Source organism: Aphelocoma coerulescens, chromosome 25 (genome assembly GCF_041296385.1).
Source record: "Aphelocoma coerulescens isolate FSJ_1873_10779 chromosome 25, UR_Acoe_1.0, whole genome shotgun sequence".
NCBI lineage: Eukaryota > Metazoa > Chordata > Aves > Passeriformes > Corvidae > Aphelocoma > Aphelocoma coerulescens.
In genome coordinates this window covers 1,539,943-1,555,630 of record NC_091038.1, presented here as the reverse complement: position 1 = coordinate 1,555,630, position 15,688 = coordinate 1,539,943, and the positions used below count along the sequence as shown (strand labels likewise).

Sequence of the window (15,688 nt, the reverse complement as noted above, 5' to 3'; positions counted from 1 at the left end):
AGGTCCAACGTCCCCAGAAGGAACACACGGAGCCAACTGTCCCAAGGCTCCAGGAACACTGCCCAGGGGGATTCCAACAGCCCTCATGGACACCCAGGAGATTGGGGGGAATGGGAGAAAGGAAGGATGAAGGAAAACCAGGAGTCAACATTGCAATGCAGTACAGCTTTTATTGCAGGGGGAGGGCAGGAGGGGCTTGGCAGAAGAGCAGGGCCATGGCCAAAGGCTTCCCGTGTCCTGGCACTGGGCAGAGCCGGGTGAGCAGGAGCAGGAGCCCAGGGCGAGTCTCTGGGATCAGGGCACAAGGAGCCCTGTGGGGATGCTCAGGCAAGGCAGGGACAAGGCACAGGTGGTTTCCAAGCTGGCATGAGACTTCCAAGGTGCAGAGCCCAGTGATGCCGAAGGGCTTTTCTTCCACAGGGCATCGGGTCGGGATGTGCTGGGGTTTCTCCTGGAGCTCTCCTTGGTCTGAGGTCGCACTCGGGGTGGGGCTTAGCAGGGCCCACAGTTGCCGTTGAGGTACCGGTGGCCGCTGCTCCAGCCTCCGTATCCACAGCCCCCGAAGCCACCGTAGCCCCCGTAGCCCCCGTAGCCCCCATAGCCCCCATAGCCTCCACAGCCCCAACCCCCATAGCCTCCACGGCCTCCATAACCCCAACCCCCATAGCCTCCGTAACCCCCGTAGCCTCCATAGCCCCCGTAGCCCCCGTAGCCCCCATAGCCCCCATAGCCTCCATAGCCTCCACGGCCTCCAAAGGAGCCACCAGAGCCGGCTCCAACATAGGGAGCTCCTGCCGAGCCCACGGCGCTCTGCTGTGGGAAGGAGCTGAGGATGGGCCCAGGGAAGGTGACCACTGAGGCCGGGGGCTGGATCACCACCGTGGAGTCGGGGCACTGCCGAACGCAGGGCTCGTTGCAGGTGTCAGCCAGAGGGGCCGGGGTGGCCACCCCGCAGGAAGGGACACACAGGCTGGAGCAGGACATCCTTCAGACAGGCAAAGACTTCTGGAAAACACCCCCAGGAAGAGGCAAAGGTGTGAGGAAGGAGTTGTGTTGAGAGAGGCAGAGAGAGATCCCCAAGAGGCTTTGGAGAGCTGGGCTTACCCGGTTGAAGAGGAGAGTCAAGTGGAGGAAGCTGGATGGACTCTGCAAGGAGCTCAGCTCTTTTATACATCCCAGAGAGCCTGAGGCTTCAGAAAAGGGGGCGGTGGCAAAAAACGCAAGTAATTAGGAATTCACGCTGACAAGCTTCATCAGTGAGATAATGTCGCAAGATAATTCCATGGCATCCCCTCATTGGGGACACAGGTGTGAAAACGTGTCCTGGACATGACGGAAGTGATGGGAGGAACAGCCATGGCCCATCATTACATGACAGGCACGGTTCTGCTGGAGCTGAACTCACAGCCCCAATAAACCATGGTTTGTCCCTAATCCCTCACTTTGCTTACAGAGAACAATTCCCGGCATCTTGCAGAAGCTCTTTGAAATGCCATCACCCCTGTCATTACGTCCCTTTTACGGGCTGGTAAACAGAGGCAGCGGCAGCTTGGGCAAAAGGAGAAGCCACTCTTGGGGTGTCTCCAAATCCCACCAGCTCCCAGTGCCAGCCAAACGATGCTTATCCCAAGGTCAAGGTCAACATCTTTACGAATTACCCCAAATCCAAGGTTCTGGGGGACATTGGGATTTCCATGTCCCAGTTACCCTTGATGGCCATACAAAGAGCAGAGGGGGCAGATCTCACTCATGGCAAACCCCAAACCCCTGGGGAATGGGGAGAGCAGTAGGACAGAGCCCGGGACAGCTCAGACAGAGGGGGCCCAAGGGGAGGAGCAGAAGGGCAGCAGCGGGGCCAGGTCCCTGTGGCTCCTCCAGCCCCATGTCTGTGAGCTGGGTCCTGCCCGAGCCCTCCTGGAGGGCCTGCATTGCCCAGCTGACCCAAAGGGCTTGGCCAGGGGGTGTTGGCCGAGCCCCCCAGAGCCAGGCTGACCCTGCCTGTGGTCCCAGGACAGGCCCAGCTGGGCACTGCTGGCTCACGGGCACGGCCGGGCTGAGGCTCAGAGTGGTGGGGCTGGGCACAGCCTTATCCCAAAGGCTGCCCAGGCCTCTTTGTAAGCAAAGTGAGGGATTAGGGACAGATCTGGGTTTATTGGGGCTGTGATCTGAGCTCCAGCAGCACCTTGACTGTCATGTAATGATGGGCCATGGCTGTCCCTCCCATCACCTCCTTCTGGTCCAGGGCATGTTCCACACCAATCTCCCTGATGTCGCGGTGTATAATTGTATTGCATCATTATCTCTCTGATGAAGCTTGTCAGCTGGAATTCCTAATTACCTGTTTTTTTGCCACCGCTCCCTTTCCTGATGCCCCAGGCCCTCTTGGAGATGTATAAAAGGTCCAAGGGTTTCACAGAGCTCTATCCATCTTCCACTGCTTGACTCGCCTTATCAACTTGGTAAGTCCAAGCCTTCCCTCGTCTTTCCTTCTTCATCCTTGGCTTTCTCAAGGAATCTTTGGGGGCTATTTCGAGGAACCTTAGACTGGGTCCTCCTCATGCTCTCCCCATGCAGAGTTAGGATGGTTCGGATAATAGCAATGGGCTCAAAGCTTTTGGGAGCTTGAGGATTTTCCATCCGCTTCTGATGTCGAACTTTTTTTAATTCCCATGGGCAAGCCAGACCCAGGGAGGGTGATGAGAGTGAAGGATCTAAGCAGGCATTTCAATGGAATGGAGTTGTGTTCAAAATGCCAGAGATGATGGAGAGGGTGTCCTGGGACACAGGCTCCAGGCAGGAGAGAGCCAGCAGGGATTTGGGATGAGTCCTTGGTGTGAGCCGTGGCTCTGCCTTGTCTTGCAGCTTTCCCTGCTGAACCAAAGGATGTCCTGCTCCAGCCTGTGTGTCCCTTCCTGCGGGGTGGCCACCCCGGCCCCTCTGGCTGACACCTGCAACGAACCCTGTGTGCGGCAGTGCCCTGACTCCACGGTGGTGATCCAGCCCCCGGCTGCAGTGGTCACCTTCCCCGGGCCCATCCTCAGCTCCTTCCCGCAGCAGAGCGCCGTGGGCTCAGCAGGAGCTCCCTATGTTGGAGCCGGCTCTGGTGGCTCCTTTGGAGGCCGTGGAGGCTATGGGGGCTATGGCGGCTACGGGGGCTACGGGGGCTATGGTGGCTACGGGGGCTGGGGCTATGGAGGCCGTGGTGGCTATGGGGGTTGGGGTTATGGAGGCCGTGGAGGCTATGGGGGTTGGGGCTGTGGAGGCTATGGGGGCTATGGGGGCTACGGGGGCTACGGGGGCTACGGTGGCTTCGGGGGCTGTGGATACGGAGGCTGGAGCAGCGGCCACCGGTACCTCAACGGCAACTGTGGGCCCTGCTAAGCCCCACCCCGAGTGCGACCTCAGACCAAGGAGAGCTCCAGGAGAAACCCCAGCACATCCCGACCCGATGCCCTGTGGAAGAAAAGCCCTTCGGCATCACTGGGCTCTGCACCTTGGAAGTCTCATGCCAGCTTGGAAACCACCTGTGCCTTGTCCCTGCCTTGCCTGAGCATCCCCACAGGGCTCCTTGTGCCCTGATCCCAGAGACTCGCCCTGGGCTCCTGCTCCTGCTCACCCGGCTCTGCCCAGTGCCAGGACACGGGAAGCCTTTGGCCATGGCCCTGCTCTTCTGCCAAGCCCCTCCTGCCCTCCCCCTGCAATAAAAGCTGTACTGCATTGCAATGTTGACTCCTGGTTTTCCTTCATCCTTCCTTTCTCCCATTCCCCCCAATCTCCTGGGTGTCCATGAGGGCTGTTGGAATCCCCCTGGGCAGTGTTCCTGGAGCCTTGGGACAGTTGGCTCCGTGTGTTCCTTCTGAGGACGTTGGACCTCACTGGGCATGGGGAACCCATCCCTCCCAGCTTCCCGTGTTCTTCCACCAGCAGGACGTGCAGGACATTCCCCAAGCCCACAGTGACGGTGGGAATGTGCTGCAAGTTTCTCACAGAAACTCTTCCCGGTGCTTCCAGCTCTTCCAAACTCCTGCCCAGATCCCCTGTGGTGACACTTGGCCACTGCTGTGTCCTCCTGGGCTGTGCCTGTGCCCCCACTGAGGGCACAGAGGTGACAGGGGTTTGGTGACCCTGGCCTGGTGGCTGTGGCCAGCAGCTTGGGTGGGGTGCAGAGTGTGGGGTCATTTGTGGCCTGGTTTGGGAACATTTCTGGATCCACCAAAGGAGTGGTGGAGCATTTCCAAGAGTGATTTTCAACATGAGGAGCAATGGGATGATTGCAAAAAATATCATTTATTCTTGTCTATTGATATGTCTGAAAATTGAATCTGGATATCAAATTAACACCAGCAATTCCCTGGGTTTGGATTTATATTTATTTGAAAGTTAATACAGGCCAGACTTAGCTGATATTGTGTCATACTCTATTCATCTTATCCCAAGCATTCCAGTATATCCAATATTCAGAATATATAAAATAACATTTTAATATTAGCAATGTAATTCAGTGTGAGGAAAGGCGACAAACGGCCACCATGGTCTGGCCCAGAGCACGGGGCTGTGGGAAAGTAAAATTCGTTTGTAAGTTCATATAGATCCATTTCAGGCAATATTCTTTCATACTCTATTCATTTTTCTCAATAGTCCCAATATATCCAATATTAACAATATGCTAAATAATAGTTTAATATCAGAGATGCCATCCAGTGTGAGGAAGGGCAACAAAGGGCCACCACGGTGTGGCCCAGAGCACAGGGCTGTGGGAAGTTCTCCTGCTGTTCCTGGGCAGAGCCGTGTCCCAGGCAAGGGGTGGGTGGGTGACACTGGGGATCCTGGGAAGGGCTTCTGCACCAGCAGTGGGGACAAGGCAGGGCCAGAAGTGCTCCAAGGAGCAGTGGGATCCAGAGGAGAAGTGGGAGCAGGAGGTGGTGCCAGGGTGCAGGAATGCTTGAGGGGATGGAGGCAAAGGAGTTGGAGCAGTGCTGGGGGTTGTTCTCCCTCTCCCCTCTGGAGCCAGGGCCTCCCAGGAGCCCCGGAGCTGGGCCGTGTCCCTTGGGGGGCCTCCATTTGTACCCCAATGCCCACGGCCATGGGGCTCCAGGCAGCCCTTTGGGAGTGTCCAGAGTGGGAAGGGACCTGGCGGTGTGGCCTGGGGCTCTTGTGGGGTGTCAGAGCAGGAGCCCAAAGTGGGGAGGAGCTGGGCAGGGAGAGGTGGAGGGGCCTTGTCCAGGGAGCTGAGCAGGGCCTGGCTCAGGGGAGCTCTGCTGCCCAGGGCGGGGTGGCCAAGGACAGGCAGGAGGAGTCCTGGCAGCCCCCCAGTGTTCTCCTGTTCCTTGTGTGAGTGGGGCTGGACCGTCCTGGAAACCCCCCTGGACTCGGGGTGTTGGGTGTGGAGCAAAGACCAAACGAGAGCAGGGTGAACATTGCAATGCAAGGCAGCTTTTATTGCCGTGGGAGGGCAGGAGGGAGTTGGCAGAAGAGCGGGGCCCTGCCCAAGGGCTCCCCGTGTCTCCTGGCCGTGGGCAGAGCCCAGCAGAGCATCGGCAGAGCCCAGCTGGGGCCGTGCTGGGAGCAGGCAGCAATTGCTGCAGGGATTCAAGCGCGGCAGGAAGGCGGCAGAGCGGGGCCCTGAGCGGGCACGAGGCGTCGCAGCTCTGGCAGCCAGCAGGGCCCATGGGATGTCCTTCCTTCAGGTGCTGGCGTGTCGGGATGTGCTGGGGGTGTTCCTGGAGCTCTCCTGGGTCTGAGGTCGCACTTGGGCTGGGGCTTAGCAGGGCCCACAGCCACCATAGCCTCTGGAGCCCCCACAGCTGCCCCAGCCACCATAACCTCCAGAACCCCAACCACCCCCATAGCCACCGAAGCCCCCAGAGCCCCCACGGCGTCCAAAGGAGCCACCGGAGCCGCCTCCAACGTAGGGAGCTCCTGCCGAGCCCACGGAGCTGTGCTGCGGGAAGGAGCTGAGGATGGGCCCGGGGAAGGTGACCACCGAGGCCGGGGGCTGGATCACCACCGTGGAGTCGGGGCACTGCCGCACGCAGGGCTCATTGCAGGTGTCAGCCAGAGGGGCCGGGGTGGCCACTCCGCAGGTAGGGACACAGCAGGACATCCTTCAGACAGGCAAAGACTTCTGGAAAACACCCCCAGGAAGAGGCAAAGGTGTGAGGAAGGAGTTGTGTTGAGAGAGGCAGAGAGGGATCCCCAAGAGGCTTTGGAGAGCTGGGCTTACCCGGTTGAAGAGGAGAATCAAGTGGTGGAAGCTGGATGGACTCTGCAAGGAGCTCAGCTCTTTTATACACCCCAGAGAGCCTGGGGCATTGTCCAGGGAGTGGGGGCAAACCCCCCAATAATTCAGAATTCACGCTGACCAGCTTCATAAAGTGAAGGGACGCGGCACAATTCTGTCATCCACTCATTGTGGACATTGGTGAGGAAACAAATGGACAAGAGAGGGGCAATGGGAGGAACAGGCATGGCCCATCATTACATGACAGGCACGGTTCTGCTGGAGCTGAACTCACAGCCCCAATAAACCCTGGTTTATCCCTAATCCCTCGCTTTGCTTACAAAGAATCCTGGGCAGCCTTTGGGATAAGACTGTGCCCAGCCCCACCACCCTGAGCCTCAGCCCGGCTGTGCCCGTGAGCCAGCAGTGCCCAGCTGGGCCTGTCCTGGGACCACAGGCAGGGTCAGCCTGGCTCTGGGGGGCTCGGCCAACACCCCCTGGCCCAGCCCTTGGGGCCAGCTGGGCAATGCAGGCCCTCCAGGAGGGCTCGGGCAGGACCCAGCTCACAGACACGGAGCTGGAGGAGCATTTCTTTATCCTGTTTCTGGATCCTGTTCCTCTGTGTTGGCCTCCCCTTACTCAGGTATCCAGCTCCTGACCCCACTCACATCCCACCCACATCCATGCCAAGATGGGTCATTGTAGCTTCATCTGACATGGGACCCATTTCTGCTGCTTTTTGCATGACTGTCAAGTGAATCAGGGGCTTCACAAGTCCTCCAGTGGCAGAAAAATTCCTTAGGGATTCTCCCTCCAAGAACCCTCTGTGCCCAGCCCTGTGCCATGTGGGATGACCCTGCTTGGGCAGAAGATTGGGGCTGATGACACTCTTCTTTCCTGACCCACTCTGGGACTCTGTGGTCTTGTGACCACCCCTGCCCTTCCCAGGATGGGGCCACGTTTGGCGTTTGTGGGATGCGCCTTCAGTGGGTGGGATGGCTTCTCCCTCCCGGCGTCCCTATTTAGCAGCCTGTAAAAGGGATTAATGAGAGATGTGCTGGCTGTGCCCAGGATTTCAAAGCACTCCTGAGTGATGCCCAAAACTCTCGTGCATAAGCAAAGTGTGGGATTAGGGACACGTCGGGTTTTATTGGGGCTCTGAGTTCAGCTGCAGCAACAATTGATCTTTCACGCAGTGATTGGTCACTGTCTGTCCCTCCCAGGGCCTGCTGGCTCTCCAGGGCACGTTTACTTGTTCCTAGCCCCAATTAGGATGGATGTAATTGCCATTGCAATTTGTGTCATGAGGCTTGTCCGCTTGATTCCGTGGTGAGCTGGGGCTCCTGTCACCACCTCCTGGACAATGCCCCAGGCACTCTGGGGTGTATAAAAGATCCAAGGGCTCCACAGGTCTCCATCCAGCTTCCTCCACTTGACTCTGCTCATTGATCGTTGTGGTAAGTCCAAGCCTTCCCTCCATCCTTCCTTCACCGTCTGTGCCTCTCTCAAGGAATCTTTGCCTGTGGATTTCCCAGGGAATCTTTGTCTCTGTGCTCCACCAGCTCTCGCAGTGCACAGTGAGGATGGTTGGGGTTCTACCAGTGGGCTCAAGTCCTCTGGGAGCCTGGGGATTTGGATGTGGGAGTTTTTCTTAATTCCCATGGGCAGGCAAGACCCAGGGATGGTGAGGGAGCAAGAGATTTCAGCAGCCATTTCAGCTGTGGAAGGGGTTCTGCTCGGAATGCCGGAGATGATCCAGAGCATGTCCTGGGACACAGGCTCCAGGCGGGAGAGAGCCAGCAGGGATTTGGGATGAGTCCTTGGTGTGAGCCGTGGCTCTGCCTTGTCTTGCAGCTTTCCCTGCTGAACCAAAGGATGTCCTGCTCCAGCCTGTGTGTCCCTACCTGCGGGGTGGCCACCCCGGCCCCTCTGGCTGACACCTGCAACGAGCCCTGCGTGCGGCAGTGCCCCGACTCCACGGTGGTGATCCAGCCCCCGGCCTCAGTGGTCACCTTCCCCGGGCCCATCCTCAGCTCCTTCCCGCAGCAGAGCGCCGTGGGCTCGGCAGGAGCTCCCTATGTTGGAGGCGGCTCCGGTGGCTCCTTTGGAGGCCGTGGAGGCTACGGGGGCTCTGGGGGCTATGGTGGCTACGGGGGATATGGAGGCTATGGGGGCTACGGAGGCCATGGGGGCTGTGGGGGCTACGGGGGCTCTGCTGGCTGGGGCTGCTATGGCGGCTATGGGGGTTTTGGGGGCTGGGGCCGCGGTTCCAGGTCCCTCGGGGGCGGCTGTGGGCCCTGCTAAACCCCAAATCTCCCTGGAGTTCAGTGCTGCCTCTGCCCACGGGCTCCACCACCAGCCCCTCCTGTCTTCTGCCACCTGAGCCAGGATGAAGCTGCAGCCCCTGCTGAGGGGTGGCCCAGCAGCCCCAGGAGCTGCAGGGTCCCCATCACCTGCCAGGGTGACCCTGCAGCCCCTCAGCCGGCGCCTTTGGGGTTTCCAGCACTGCCTCCACCAGCTCCCCCCTCTCTGCCATCCCACCCAGCTGTGCTGACCCTCAGGTGAGGGTCTGCCCTGCTCTGCCCAGCTCCGAGACTCCCCACCCGCCCTGGGAAGGGGGAACCTCTGGGGTGGAGCCCTGGGTTGTGCCTTGCTGCTGCCTTAGGATTTTTGTGTTTCCAGTGCACTGTAGCTGTGCTGGTTTGTCTCTTGCTGACACTGCCTACGGCCTCCTTCATCCACAATAAAGAACCTGCATTGCATGAACAATTTCTTTTGTTATGGATTTCTTGATCCTGGCAGTCAATGAGTCTTTGACTGAGCAATGGTGTGAAATGTCCGATCGTGGAACCATAGGATGGTTTGGGTGGGAAGGGACCTTAAAACTCATCTCGTTCCACCCCCTGCCATGGGCAGGGACACCTCCCACTGTCCCAGGTTGCTCCAAGCCTCTTCCTACCTGGCTTTGGACACTTCCAGGGATGGGGCAGCCACAGCTTCTCTGGGAAATCCATACCAGGGCCTCCCCACCCTCACAGGGAACACTTCCTTCCCAATATCCTATCTAAACCTCCTCCCTGTCAGTTTGAACCCGTTCCCCCTTGTCCTGGCACTCCATCTTTTGGGAAAAGTCTCTCCCCATGTTCCTTGTAGCCCCTTCAGGTCCTGCAAGGCCGCAGTTGGGTCACCCCTGGTCTCTTCCCCAGGCAGAACGATCCCAGCTCTCCCAGCCTTTCCTCTCAGCAGAGCTGCTCCATCCCTTGGATCCCATCCTGGAGCCTCCTCTGGACTCTCTCCAGCAGCTCCACGTCCTCCCTGTGCCGGGCCCCAGGGCTGGGGCAGCTCTGCAGGTGGGGTCTCACCTGAGCGGGGCAGAATCCCCCCCTCCCCTGCTGCCCACGCTGAGGCTCAGCCCAGGACACCCCCAAATCCTTCTCCCAGGGCTGCTCCAGCTGCTCATCCCCAGCCTGGATCCATCCTGGGGGGTCTCCCCAATCCCAGTGCAGCTCCATGGCCTCGTTAAACCTCCTGAGAAGGGAATTCTTTTGCTAAAACCCCTGGTGGCAGCTCTGAAATTCTCCCAGAAAAGCCTTTCGAGCTGCGCGAGGCAGGAGCTTGGGCTGTGGCCTCAGGCAGGTGGGATCCGTGTGTGGGCTGCACATTCCTCCACCCACAAATCCACGTCTCGCTTTGGGCTTGGGAAAAAGGGATGGAAATTTGCCCTGTCCTGAGATGGAGGTGGTAAATCAAGGGCTGAGCATCCCCTGAGCCCTTTCAGGACCTGCTGTAAAAACAGCCACTGCCAGGGCTTCAGGAGGGGCCCGGGGAGTGTCAAATGCTCAGCACACGTATAATGTATAAGAAGTGTTCCTGGGATTTTGTGACGTTTGAACTCTGAGAAGAAACATGGAATATCTATAAATGAGGATAAACAACAGTGTAGGTTCAACTGAAAAATAGAAGAACAGGGAAATTATTATCATAGAATGCGGGGATTTACTATCATAGAATTAAAAAATATCCTGAGCTGGAAGGGACCCACAAGAATCACCAAAGTCCAGTTCCTGGCCCTGCAGAGACATCCCAGAATCCCAGAATGTCCCTGGGAGCATTGTCCAAACGCTCCTGGAGCTCAGACAGCCCCGGGGCTGCGCCCATTCCCTGGGGAGCTTGTTCAGTGTCCCACCACCCACTGGGGGAAGAACCTTTCCCTGATACCCACCCAAACCTCCCCTGTTTTTATGTGATAAAGGAAACCAGAAAATGTATTTTGGTACAGAAAATTTATTTGGAAAGAGAAGCTTTCCTACAATTGTGGAACAAAACTGTACAGGATACAAAGAGCATCGTTCCAGGGGTTCAGTGAGGCTCTGGCAAATCACCAGCATCCGAGTGATGCCGCCTGTCAAAACTGGGGATTTCCCTTTTGGCAGCGTCGCCCTGTGCAATTCCGAGCATTTTAAGTCACCTCTCTAAGCTCAGTGCCAGTAAAAAATCCGGGATAAGCCAAAGCACCACGGAAAGCAGATGACTACGCTGGAAAGCTGCAGGAGAACAGCTCTAAACTAAAGGAAAAACGAGGAATGGCCACACGAGCCTGCCTTTCCCGGGGGCTGAGCTCCTGCAGCTCCTCAGGAGGAGCCGGAGCAGCCCCGGGCCCGCTGCTGCAGCTCCACCCCAAATGACAACTGGAATTTATCTAGAATTTCCCTTGCTGCTTCTTCGCACGGCCCCGAGCTCAGTACGTCCAGCGCTTCCCGGAGCGGTAGGAATTGCAGGGATGAGTCCATTGGGAAGAGTAGGTGTAGGAATATTTGGGGGCGCAGCGCGGCTCGGGACGGGCCAGCACCGGGGCTGGCACTTTGTCCCCTGCTGCCTCCAACCTCCCGGCGACCTCCGCCGGCAGCGGGGCCACGGCCGGGGGCTCAGTCACGGCCACCTCCGCTGGCTCCGAGGCTCCCACGACGGTTTGCTGGGGGTAGGTGGTGAGGATGGGCCCCGGGAAGGTGACCACGACGGGCGGCGGGTAAATGATGACCCGCGAGTCGCCGCAGGCCACCACGCACGGCTCGTTGCTGCTGCTGGCCAGGGGCTGGGGACACTTGGCCTCGCAGGGGGTGGCACAGGCCAGCTGGGTGGAAGCCATCGCCCGGCGGTGGTGGGCAGCGCCTGCAATTCGTTCGCAGAGTTCAAAAACCCCGAACAAAACCACCAAAAACGAAAGCAACAATCCCTCCCAGCTCCCGGCTGTTGACATTTGGCTCTAAGGGATCGTTAGAGATAATTTAGATAAAGACAAGAGTTGCGCATTTGTTTATTGACAAATTGGCTCTAAGAGATCGTCAGACAGAGATAATTGGGGTGAAAACAAGAGTTGATCGCTTGTTTATTGGCATTTCGTTCTAATATCTCCTTAGAGGTAATTGAGATAAAGACAAGAGTTGAGCTCTTGGCTGTTGACATTTCAGTTTCAAGGTCTTGTTAGAGATGATTGAGATAAGGACAAGAATTGATCTCGTGATTATTGACATTTGTCTCTAAGGCATCCTCAGACAGAGCTAATTTATCTCTCACTCTTTACTTCCCCGCACCGATTTGTTCTGAATTCCTGCTTTAGACTTTCCCTCTTTTCTCCTCCGGGAGCAGAACTCCTCCTCCTTCCTTCCGTGCCACCTCCGAACCCCAGCCCTGCCCCAAACCCTCCCGGCCCTTTGGAGGAATTCCCGAGGACGCGTCCGAACTTGTTCCCACAGCACCTCTGTTCCTCCCACACGGGGGGAAAAAAAACCCCAAAAATCTGGATTTTCCACGTATTTGAGTGTGGAATAATCTGCTTAGCACCCTGCTTAATTTTTGTATTATTTTCCTTGCAGATTCCTGTTGTTTTCAGGTAGGAAAATATTCTGCTAAAACACAGTCTAAAAAACGAAAGGCTGCGAATAAGTGGGAGTGTAAAGTGCTCGTTTAATAAGTGAAACATATAATTAAAATATTTATATAATTTTTCTTATGGTGATATAGTCAATTCAAAAAAAGAAAATTGCAGTTTCACCTTGGGGGAATGTATTCAATCGTGTTTATTTCTTCAGGTTAAATCCTCCCATAAAAGCCTGGTGTAGCATCAGAATAGTTTTTTAAGCTTGTAAGTCAAACCTATCATTGTGATAATTAAAAAAAATACAAAAAACCCATGCAGGGCATTTTCCTCCGAATTCCCTCAAGTTAGAACGTAGCTTTGACCTAGAGAAATGCTGAATTTAATCTCCGCGAAAGCACTTTAGAACTTTAAATCAGTTTTAAGCGTTAGAAATGAAAGTTATTAGCACAGTTACGTTAATAGGCTGTAATCATCCCTTGGTGTAGCTCGATGTGACTCCAATTAAATTCAAGATGCGCTGATTCAAACAACAGCAGAGCTGCACGTCTGGAGCTGCACCGAGCTCACTTCCAACCAGGTTTTCCCATCACTTTCCATGAATTCCCCCCTCCCAACAACCGCTGAATCCCTGGATCTTGCCCTCCACACCAAAGCAATCCTAAACCCCTCTCCCTGATCGTGCCACACAATCAAACCCGAACTTAAATCCATTCTCAAAACTTTCCCCGAATATTTCTCAGAATTAAAAGACTGAAATTCCTCATTCTCCCATAATTTTAAAAGCCTTGGAAAAGCCCCCGCTTTTATTTTTGCATCCTTTACCCAGCATGGAAAGCACCTGCAGGAAAGATCTCCTAAATCCCTCAGAGCCAGAATATTTAGGCAGGGTTTAGCCCCGATTTTAAGGAGAAATCCACGCAAAAGCAGAGGGAAACTCAAGGTTTTTAGAGCCGGGGAATCAAAACTTACTCAGAGAGGCAGAGAGAACAAGTCAGGAGAGGCAGTGAGAGACTCCCGGCGTGGAGAGAGTTTTTATATCCTCGCCCGGATCGCCGGGAGCGGCTGAGACACCCTTTGTGTAAAGCGCTTTAATTACTCCGGGAGCAAAGCCCGGTGCAGGGATTGCTCCTGGAGTTGCAGGAATTGTTTTGCTCACTGTTTATGATTATCTAAAGCCGCGTTAGGCAATAACCCCAAAATGCAGATGGGAACCCGCCAGGTCTTTTCATCTCGGAATTTCCTGCTTTTCCCCTCCTGATTTCATTAAGAGGTAAAAACACACCGAGAATTAATGAGGCTTTTTAGCTTATCTTGGCTAAAAACTGGAGTGCACAGGGAATCTTGGAGATGCCGGGCGTGCCAAGATGATTTTCCTAATGGAAGCACAACCAAACACTGGGAATTTGTGCCCATGCCTCGTCTAAACGCTGGAAAATCAGGGATTCTTTCCAAAATATTGATGGGATTTACAGCTGTGCTCCTCAGTCAGGAATCCGGTGCAAATCTAAAGAGCAAAGCTCAGGATTATCTTTGGAACAAAAACGAAGCCGTTTATGAATTATGCCAATTGTGAAGTTTAAAATGAGGAGTTGATGAAACACTTTCCATAATTTATTCTTTGTGAGGTCACAGCAGCCCGGATCCTCTAGGATGTCATTATTGTGATTACCATGAGATGATTTCCCTGGATGACAAACTCCCAGAGTTTTTGAGATCCTCTTTGAAATCTCATTTTCTGATGTCTCCGGAATATTCCTGATAAGCTCCAAAGCCCTGGGGGATCTCTGGAGGTGCCTCATAAAATCGGAATAATTCCTGTGATGTCATAGACGCCCCGGGATGGTTTTGCCTCATTTCGATGTGGGCATTTCTATGCACAAAGGTTCCCTCCGGAGGGATGAGAGAGTGGACTGATCCCCAGGAAAAGAGCACCGGGATTTTGGGAAGGTCCTCCCAGTGGCCTCTTCACGAACAAGGAAGAGCTGGGGCTGTGTGGGATTCTGTTCAGCCTTTTGGGGCCATGTCCATGGTAAAGGAATCCTCAGTTTTCCAGGATTTAATCCTGACCAGGTTGGGTGGACGTTGTCTATGAGGAGGAGCTCAAAAATCCTGCCAAAATTCGTCCATTTTCTTCTCCTGAGATTTTCTATGTCTCTGTTATAACCCTTTGGAATTTCTTGCTCCAAGACCTTCCCCCTTCCAAGGATGCCTCTCAAAATTCCTGTTCCAAACCAGGAGAATTAAATTATTGCTGACATGGAGCAAATGTGAAATTCATCCCAAGTGGGGAATTCACCCCTCCAAAAGGATTCTGGTGAAGTCTCCTCAGCTGATCCCTGTAGGATTTGGGAGTTCCCAATCCAGGAACCGAATCGTGGCCGGCAAAATCAGTCCCTGGAATACAACAGGACCAACCTTTCTCAAAATTCCCCATAATGCAGAAATCTTGTGCAGAATTTTCTACTTTCCACCCAGTTTTTGTGTTGTGCTCCAGTGACTGCAGCTGATTGATCAGGAATTGTGGGGCCAGGACGAGGGGGATGAATTCAAACTGAAAGAGAGGAGATTTAGGTGGGATATTGGGAAGGAATTCCTGGCTGTGAGGGTGGGGAGGCCCTGGCACAGCTTTTCCAGGGAACTTCTGGGAAAATCCCTTCTCAAAACTTTTCCAAATATTTTTTCAGAATTAAAAGACTGAAATTCCTCATTCTCCCATAATTTTAAAAGCCTCGGAAAAGCCCCCGCTTTTATTTTTGCATCCTTTACCCAGCACGGAAAGCACCTGCAGGAAAGATCTCCTAAATCCCTCAGAGCCAGAATATTTAGGCAGGGTTTAGCCCCGATTTTAAGGAGAAATCCACACAAAATGAAGAAAGCGTCCGAGGCCAGGCCGGACGAGGCTTGGAACAAGCTGGGATCCTGGCAGGGGTGGAACTGGGCGAGTTTTAAGGTCCCTTCCAGCCCAAACCATTCCGTGAGTAACAAAGGGAATAAAGAGGGAGCGCAGACTTGAAACCCCACAACACAGAGCCTTAATATCGTCGGGGCCCATTAATCCTAAATTGTTTTAGAAAATTACATCCTTGTGCAGGGCAGGGGTGGCTTTAATGACGGCCAGGGTGGTTTTTGTGACCGAACCGGTTCCGTGGGGCTGCAGAGCCCCGGGGCTTGGCTGCTCCAGCTGAGTCAGGAGCGCTGCCTAATGAAGGAATAATCAAAGGACGAGGATTTGGCGTGGGTGCTCCGCTGCTGGAGCTTTGCAGCCCTCGCTGTCCTCACTTCAAAGAGGCTCTGCCCGCTGACATCACCGGGACAAACATCGCATCAGCAACAATTCCGCCCACGAGGCAGGAGGAGCCGAGGTGCAGCTCCGGAGTGGTGGCAGCAGGTAATTAATGGCAATTAACGCGTCACTCAGCGTCGGGATCCACGCGTTTCTGCACTAGCAGGAATTCTGATTTCGCACAGCGCCAGTGAAAGTTGAATAATCCCCCAAATCTGAGGCGGTGACCCCCGGCCTAATCAGGACGAGGGCAGAGATGACCTCGGTTGACCTGCTCGGAGGTGATTGCCCAAGAGGAGGCGTCACC

General features: G+C 55.0%; 5 protein-coding genes across 9 annotated transcripts; 2 read left to right on the top strand and 3 right to left on the bottom strand.

Moving 5' to 3' along the window:
- Positions 1-492: 492 nt before the first annotated feature.
- LOC138098630 (claw keratin-like) lies at positions 493-984 on the bottom strand. Of its 3 annotated transcripts, none has more exons than XM_068995297.1 (2): positions 687-984; positions 493-611 (listed from the first exon to the last, which is right to left on the bottom strand). In XM_068995297.1, the coding sequence occupies exons 1-2, from the start codon at positions 982-984 to the stop codon at positions 493-495; spliced, it is 417 nt and encodes a 138-aa protein (XP_068851398.1). The 3 variants fall into 3 exon arrangements, with proteins under 3 accessions (XP_068851398.1, XP_068851400.1, XP_068851397.1); XM_068995299.1 differs by having other exon boundaries at positions 696-984; XM_068995296.1 differs by having other exon boundaries at positions 493-984.
- Positions 985-2,883: 1,899 nt separating this feature from the next.
- On the top strand, positions 2,884-3,381 carry LOC138098625 (claw keratin-like). 3 transcript variants are annotated; one of them, XM_068995291.1, is made up of 2 exons: positions 2,884-3,169; positions 3,263-3,381. In XM_068995291.1, exons 1-2 carry the CDS (start codon positions 2,884-2,886, stop codon positions 3,379-3,381), a joined length of 405 nt encoding a protein of 134 aa, XP_068851392.1. The 3 variants fall into 3 exon arrangements, with proteins under 3 accessions (XP_068851392.1, XP_068851391.1, XP_068851390.1); XM_068995290.1 differs by having other exon boundaries at positions 2,884-3,181; XM_068995289.1 differs by having other exon boundaries at positions 2,884-3,381.
- Positions 3,382-5,761: 2,380 nt separating this feature from the next.
- LOC138098642 (claw keratin-like) lies at positions 5,762-6,103 on the bottom strand. Its single transcript, XM_068995319.1, has one exon. The coding sequence runs from the start codon at positions 6,101-6,103 to the stop codon at positions 5,762-5,764; it is 342 nt and encodes a 113-aa protein (XP_068851420.1).
- Positions 6,104-8,095: 1,992 nt separating this feature from the next.
- On the top strand, positions 8,096-8,524 carry LOC138098628 (claw keratin-like). Its single transcript, XM_068995294.1, has one exon. It carries the CDS (start codon positions 8,096-8,098, stop codon positions 8,522-8,524), a length of 429 nt encoding a protein of 142 aa, XP_068851395.1.
- Positions 8,525-10,486: 1,962 nt separating this feature from the next.
- Positions 10,487-13,241, bottom strand: LOC138098602 (beta-keratin-related protein-like). The gene is made up of 2 exons (XM_068995250.1): positions 13,068-13,241; positions 10,487-11,389 (listed from the first exon to the last, which is right to left on the bottom strand). Exon 2 carries the CDS (start codon positions 11,364-11,366, stop codon positions 10,959-10,961), a length of 408 nt encoding a protein of 135 aa, XP_068851351.1. The 5' UTR covers positions 11,367-11,389; positions 13,068-13,241; the 3' UTR covers positions 10,487-10,958.
- Between the last annotated feature and the right edge of the window lie 2,447 nt (positions 13,242-15,688).